This window comes from Gordionus sp. m RMFG-2023, chromosome 1 (genome assembly GCF_954871325.1).
Source record: "Gordionus sp. m RMFG-2023 chromosome 1, tfGorSpeb1-WG-v2, whole genome shotgun sequence".
Classification (NCBI taxonomy): domain Eukaryota; kingdom Metazoa; phylum Nematomorpha; class Gordioida; order Chordodea; family Parachordodidae; genus Gordionus; species Gordionus sp. m RMFG-2023.
This window is the reverse complement of record NC_088775.1, coordinates 36,037,644-36,045,776: the sequence shown is the minus strand read 5'-3', so window position 1 is coordinate 36,045,776 and position 8,133 is coordinate 36,037,644. Positions and strand designations below refer to the sequence as shown.

At 24.9% G+C, this 8,133-nt stretch overlaps 1 protein-coding gene across 5 annotated transcripts; it reads left to right on the top strand.

Moving 5' to 3' along the window:
- The first annotated feature begins 640 nt into the window (after positions 1–640).
- On the top strand, positions 641–7,593 carry LOC135931420 (zinc finger MYM-type protein 1-like). Of its 5 annotated transcripts, none has more exons than XM_065468532.1 (16): positions 641–758; positions 801–885; positions 2,337–2,421; positions 2,465–2,722; positions 3,031–3,114; positions 3,220–3,303; positions 3,460–3,546; positions 3,656–3,739; positions 3,896–3,982; positions 4,092–4,178; positions 4,223–4,473; positions 4,535–5,635; positions 5,675–5,964; positions 6,008–6,158; positions 6,201–6,505; positions 6,548–7,593. In XM_065468532.1, exons 4-16 carry the CDS (start codon positions 2,465–2,467, stop codon positions 6,910–6,912), a joined length of 3,234 nt encoding a protein of 1,077 aa, XP_065324604.1. In that variant the 5' UTR covers positions 641–758; positions 801–885; positions 2,337–2,421; the 3' UTR covers positions 6,913–7,593. The 5 variants fall into 5 exon arrangements, with proteins under 5 accessions (XP_065324604.1, XP_065324596.1, XP_065324586.1 ...); XM_065468524.1 differs by having other exon boundaries at positions 1,305–2,421; XM_065468514.1 differs by having other exon boundaries at positions 932–2,417.
- The last annotated feature ends 540 nt before the right edge of the window (positions 7,594–8,133 follow it).

Here is an 8,133-nt window from a genome sequence, read left to right as displayed (position 1 = left end):
GGTATAACTTTTAAGCTAGTCGATAAGATATCCAAGCAAGATGAAGAATTAATGAGAATTAGAGCTTGTTTGAAAGGAGATATAGAATAGAAAAGTGAAGATAAAGAGTTTAAAAACATAAAATTAAATATAGAAGACAATTGTTTAATGAGAGGATATCTCTTAGTGATACCACATATATTAAGAAAGGTTATTTTAGCAGCGGCACATGTCAGGTATCAAGGCATAGAGAGAATGAAGAATAAAGCACGATAGTATATTTGGTGGCCCAAAAAAAAGAGCGATATAGAAGAAGTAGCTAAGAGTTGTAATACATGTAACATGTGGATTAATGTACCAGCAGGAAACAAGGATGATAAATAGCCTGAGATGAACATTCCATGTAAGAGAATACACGTTATGGAAAGAAAAAATATTTTATCATGGTAGACAGTGTCTACATGGCCGGGGGGGGGTAGGAGACAAATGCCTCCAAAAAATATTGGCATTTTGGGGGGTAGGTATTAATTTTGGGGGGTAGATATTGATTTTTGGGGGGTAGGCATTTGTTTTTGGGGGGTAGGTATTGATTTTTGGAGGGTAATTTTTGACTTGTATTATGATATTTTTAAATCCAATAATCGATATGATTATCGTTGATTTTCTGAAAAATGTCAATTAAAGAAAAGATATCTGTCAATTTATAAATATTATACACTATATTTATTTTTTTAAATTTTTAGAAAATTCATTTACATAATGGGATTTAGATTTTCACAGTATCAATTTTAAATTATCAATATATATTTTTTTATAATAAGGACCTTTTGAATAAAGAATCCCTTTTATGATAAGATAATCCTACTCAATTAACAATATAAAGAAACATTTTTGGATTTTAAAAAGGTAATTTTTTAAGCATATAATTGCATTTTCCTTAATTTGATGATAGATAAATAAATATAATAAAGAATGAAGCTATTTTTATTTAATCTTAATATGTATACTTAATAAGTTATCTGGGTTTTGAACCATGGCAATTATTTTTGCTAATAATTTTTTAAATAATCATTTTCAATGGGGTAAATATTACCACATTTTTGTGAGGCAATCAGGTTGGACCCATAATTGATTTCTATTTATGATAAATGATTCTTTGAGGTAAGTGTAAATTATATACAAAATTATAAGTGAGAGGTGAAAACCATTGTGTGATAAAAAATTTGTTAAAAGAATTGATAAATTTTTTATTTCATTATTAGATAAATTTTATATAACATCAAATTTTCCATAATATATTTGGCCTTTTTTCTAAATATTTATAGAAATCTTGGGAGAATGAACAGATAATCTATTCCTCTCATTTGATTATTGATTTAAGAAAAGATTTCAATTAAATGAATTGACAAAGTGATTCCATATACTGAAATATTGTTTATTTTTGTTAACAATAAATTAAATTTTTGGATATGGCTTGGGAATAATCTTTGAAACCTATGATGTGGTTTGGGTTTGGATTTCCATTAAACATGAACTGGGCCTGAAAATTATTTTTACTTATGACCTAGGCTGGATGAAGAAATCAATGCCAGTGAAGGTCTCTAATTTCAATGATTAAAATATATCATTTCTCAGACTTTATTTGAAGATAAATGAATGGGCAAATCACAAATATGCCTGTTTTCAATTATTTGCAAAATTTATTAGGATTGTTAATTTAAAGAAACTATGATTTCAAAGCATCATACATTTCTAAAAATTGTTGGACACTAAGAAATAAAGAAATCAATTGTGAAGTGTATAATGGAGGAAATATTGATCCATGATTGTTTTGGCATAAATAACAAAAAATATTATATTTTTTGTGACCATGCATTAAGCTTACATATAATATAATAGGAATCTTTTAAGAAAACATTATCAAAAATATAAGTTAATAGCTGATAGTCCATTATGAATGACTGGTAATCAGAATTTTCTTCTTTATTCAATGATGGGTGCATAATAAATTTCCTTTATATGATGATGATTGAATCAGTAAATTTTTCATTATTTTTATAAAATATGTTAATAGAGTGTATATTTATGAATTTTAATTTAAAAACAATAAGGGTCTAGAATATATTTTTTTGATTATAAATTACAAATACAAATGAATAAGAATTTATTTTAAAAGATTTTAATATATTTTTTAGATTAAAAATATAATACAAATGAATAAAAATTTATTGTGCACATATATTAAAATATCTAAATATATATTTCTTTAATATATTTTGTAAAACCACTGGAAAATTTTAAAATTACACCCTCATTTAAACAAATATAAATTTAATTTCTGAATCACACCTCATAAGATAGGAGAATTTTAAGATTCAGCCATCCACCGTCAAATAAAGGATAAAATTATGATTCTCCATCATTCTTGATGGCCATCAGTGAGTAAAAAAATATTATCTAAATATTTATTTCATTTTTATTCTAGATGCCAAGTAACAAAACAATATATAAAGTCAAATGTGACTATATTAATTGTAAAACTTCTAAAATAAGAAGTGACAAAATAAATAACCATTATAAACATAAACATCCTCATGTCAAGTTATCTGATATCAAATTTACAAAGATAGCTATCAAAAAGGATAATAATTGGGTATCCTTAAATAAAGATATTCCATTCAATATCACAAATGGGGTTGAAACCAAGTTACAAAAAAAATCAATAACATCTTACTTCCAAAAAGTAATTTTTTATATATATTATTTTAATTCATGACAATAAATATAAGTAAAAATAACCTTAAATTTTGTGAATTAGTAGAAACCAATTCTTCATCTATAATTTGAGCATAATACTTTTAATTTTTATTAAAGATAAGATTTTTAATATATAGGTACATTTTTATTATGCCCTTTATCAATTTTGAAGGAAATAAATTATAAGAATATTTAAATATTTCAACTTTTGTTAAAAAAAAATTTATATATTATAATTAAGAATAAAATAAGTCATTTGCCTAAAATTTTCACTACTCTTTATTTAATAATTAGCACAAATCTTTTATTGAAGATTCCCAAATTATATTATCTCATACAATGCCCAGTTCCAGTGATCTGCTGATTTTGAATAATGAGGTACTTAATTTAAATAAGATTTGTTTTATAATTTTGAAGGGAATAAATGAGGATATTCAGATATTTTCATGAACAAATTTTAATTAATCTTTATTTAATAATTAGCTCAAATCTTTTACTGAAGATTCCCAAATTATATTATCTCATACAATGCCCAGTTCCAGTGATCTGGTGATTTTGAATGATGAGGTACTTAATTTAAATAAGATTTGTTTGATAATTCTGAAGTGAATAAATTATGAAATATTTTCCACTTTTCTATATCTTAATTAAGAATAAAATTTTTATTAAAATTAAGATTTTCATAAGTAAACAAATTTTAACCACTCTTTATTTAATAATTAGCATGAATCTTTTATTGAAGATTCCCAAATTATATTATCTTCTCATACAATGCCCAGTTCCAGTGATCTGCTGATTTTGAATAATGAGGTACTTAATTTAAATAAGATTTCTTTTATAATTTTGAAGGGAATAAATGAGGATATTCAGATATTTTCATGAATAAACAAATTTTAATTATTCTTTATTTAATAAGTAGCACAAATCTTTTACTGAAGATTCCCAAATTATATTATCTCATACAATGCCCAGTTCCAGTGATCTGGTGATTTTGAATGATGAGGTACTTAATTTAAATAAGATTTGTTTGATAATTCTGAAGTGAATAAATTATGAAATATTTTCCACTTTTCTATATCTTAATTAAGAATAAAATTTTTATTAAAATTAAGATTTTCATAAGTAAACAAATTTTAACCACTCTTTATTTAATAATTAGCATGAATCTTTTATTGAAGATTCCCAAATTATATTATCTTCTCATACAATGCCCAGTTCCAGTGATCTGCTGATTTTGAATAATGAGGTACTTAATTTAAATAAGATTTCTTTTATAATTTTGAAGGGAATAAATGAGGATATTCAGATATTTTCATGAATAAACAAATTTTAATTATTCTTTATTTAATAATTAGCACAAATCTTTTACTGAAGATTCCCAAATTATATTATCTTCTCATACAATGCCCAGTTCCAGTGATCTGCTGATTTTGAATGATGAGGTATTTAATTTAAATAAAACTATACACTCTTTAATAATAATTAGCAAACACACAAAGTTATTGAAAATTCCCCAATTATATCTTTTTTTCATCCAATTATCAATCCCAATGCAAGCCAAAATATTTCAAACATTAAAGGCCCAAATATTATTCAATTATATAAAAAAAAGGAGCCTAATGACCCTTTTCATTTCATATTCTTTAGAATGACAAATATCTTGATTAATTTCATAATTTCCATAGGCCCATGTCAGCCATGTTCAAATATATTTCAATATCCTGTTACTCACAAAAGGTTTTTAAAAAATTTAATTTTTATTAATTTTTACGCATCCATTATTTCTACTTTTAAATAGGAGCATGAATATATCCTATTATAAAAAGGTTAATATTGATGGTTCCCTCAAACCAAGAAATTGGTTATCCTATAGCACCACTTTAGACAAAGTCTTTTGTCTTTATTGTCTTATGTTTGGTGGCCCTAAATCCAATACTTTTTGGACTCAACTTGGAGTAAATAATTGGAAAAATTTTAAGCGTGACTTAGAGAGACATGAGTCATCTTCTATTCATAAGGATTGTGAATACACCAACATGACTTGGCTTGCAAATAAGCGTATTCAAGATCATTTTCTATCAAATAGGCTTGATATAATAATGGAAAATCGTAATATAGTTCATAATATTATTGATGCCATTATATACCTTATAAAATGTAACATAGCCTTTTGGGGCACTAATTCGAATGAAGGTAATTTTATGTGCCTCATAAAATTAATGGCAAAAACGGTTCCAACTTTACGGGCATACATTGATAACAACGAAAAATTGAGGAGAAAAAAATCAGATAAAATTTCAAGACCTTATATAAATTTATTGTCATATGGCCATGTGAAAAAAATTATTGAAGTCATTAAGATAAAAATAATAAAATGTATTATTCAAAAAATTAAAGAGAATTGTGCCTATAGCATCATATTAGATGGAACATATGATGTGTCTAAAAAAGAATGCATTGCTTTACTTGTAAGATATATAGAAGATGATCCGCATCCACATCCTGTAGAAAGGATCATCCATGTTTTTACAACATCAGAAACCACCGGGGAAAATATAAAGAAACATGTTTTTTCTAAGTTCAAAGATCTTGGTCTTCCTCTTGATTATATGGTTGGGCAAAGTATGGATGGTGCAGGGAATATGAGAGGAGTATACAAAGGAATGCAGGCTTTAATATTGAAAGAGGCTCCAAAAGCCATATATATTTGGTGCCATGCACATAGGCTCAATTTAGTAGTTGCTCATGTTTGTGGATGCAAAATAGAAATGAAAAAGGTAATGGGAATATTGGATGAGTTATATAATTTCATGAATGGGGTAAGACGTCAAGGAGTGTTTGTTAAATATCAAATGACAAAGTCTAAAAAATCTCTTAAAAGAATAAAAAATACAACAAGGTAAATATAATATTTTTAATGTAACTTATCTTTTTTTAGAAATTGGTCATCATCTTATAAAGCTGTAGAAATTTTTTTAGATGTTTATGAACATATTATAGCATCATTAAATGAATTAAAAGATTCTAATGACCCAAGCACCTCTTCTATTGCCGATGGATTATTAACAAGAATTAAGGATGAAGATTTCATATTAAGTCTATTTATTTTGAAAGAAATATTGAAATGCACACATGAGGCTTGTATTGAAATGCAGGCAGTTGGTAATGATTTGGCTATGGTAACTAAATTAATACAACACACAAAAAATAAATTACAAAGACTAAGAGGTTAAAATTAGTTACGATTTCTATAAATAATTTTAAAATGTAGCTAATGGGGATAATATTTTTTTAAAATTGCATTCCTTATCTAACAGTTATTTGAAAAAGAATAATGTTACAACGGAATTGCATAATATAAAATCAATATTCAAATTTGATCAAACAGCATTCAATAATTATGTTAAACAAAAAAAAAACAAGTTGAATAAAAAAAGATTTAAAATTATTATTTAGCATTATAGATATAAAAGGGAAATATTTTTCCCTGTGCTTGATACAATCATTAATGATTTAAATGAAAGATTTAATTATGATTGTTTAAATTTTTTATCTCAAATATCTCTTTTTACACCAGCTGGAATTATAGCCAATGATAGAATAGAAGGGTGGCAAATATCTCAAATTTGTCATACTTACCAATTAAATGCTCAAGATATTGCTCGTGAATATAATGATTTTCGATCTTTATATTTGGATTCACAAGCAATCATTTATTGCAAGGATCTTTTGAAAATAAAAAAGAATGATGGGTTATATATTGATGAAAGTAATTTATTGATATTTTATTTAAAATTATATATAATTAAAGGTATTGTAAACGATGAAACCGAGGAAGATATCAATAACGATAACATAATTAATACAAAAAAATGGATAAAATATTCATTTATACTACCATATCGTCTTTTAAATAAATTAAATTCTTATTCTAATTTATATTTATTATATAAATATTTATTGACTCTACCAACTACTTCTTGTTCTGCCGAAAGAGTGATGAGCAAAGTCAAAATAAATAAAACTAGAATGCGGAATAAAATTTCTGACCCCTTTTTAGAAAATTTACTTCTAATATCCAGCGAAATTGATGTTTTTGAAAGATTTAAAATAGACGACATTATAACGCGATTTGCATCTACGTCTAAAAGATTAACTAAATTATTAATAAAATAAGTTATATCTTTTTCACAGCTAATTATATACGCCTTTTTAATAATGTAAATTTAATTTAATAGTTTTTTATATCATTCTAGTCCGGTGCATAATATAATACTATATTCATTTTATTTAAATATTTTATAATAGTTATATTTACATAAATGTTTTTATAATTCCAGTGCAAAATATATTATATTCATTTTATTTTAATATTTTATATAAAACTTATATTTACATAGATGTTTTTATAATTCCAGTGCAACTATATTCATTTTTTTCTCATATTTTATATAAAAGTTATATTTACATAAAAAAATTTATATTTCCAGTGCAAAATATACTCTATTCATTTTATATTTTATATAATAGTTATATTTACATAAATGTTTTTATAATTCTTGTGCAAAATATACTATATTCTTTATTCTAATATTTTATATAAAAGTTATATTTACATAAAAATTTTTTTTATATAATAGTTATATCTATATGAATGTTTTTAATTAATATAAAGGCATTAGTATTTATAGAATCAAGCTATACCTCTTTAAAATTACTCATTTTGTTTTTTTTACTTAATATAAAGGTATTAGTAATTATAGAATCAAGCTATACCTCTTTAAAATTACTCATCTTATATTTTTTTACTAAATTTTTGATATTTTTTTATAGTAATGTAAATATGTTATCTCATTTAATACTATTATATTAATTTTTATGAAAATAAATTGATTATCAATCAAATTATGAAAAGATTGCACTACCTACTTAAATATAAGTTAATTGAAAACGGATAGTAACAATAGTTATCAGTTTGTAAATTTTTTTTTCCAAAGCAGGTCTGAATGTTTGTAAGGGTATAAATAGTGACTTAATATAAGATTTTCTTGATTAAGGCAAATATCGCGGCCGAAGGCCGCGAAATTTTTTTAGGGGGGTAGGGGTAGATTTGGGATGGGGGTTGCCTCCATCAAATTTTCTGCCATGTAGACGCTGATGGTAGATACTGATTTAAAATGGATAGATTGTCAACATGTTTCGGGTTTGTCAATAAGAATAGCTTTGGATAAGGTAAAAGATTTTGTAGGTAAATATGGATTAATGAAGACGTTAGTATCAGATGTATGTCCAGCTTTCAAACACAAATTTTGCGATAAATGGAAGATTGAGCATCTATTTTTGCTTCCACATTACCCAAGAATTAATGGGCAAGCTAAACGAATGGTAGCTATAGTT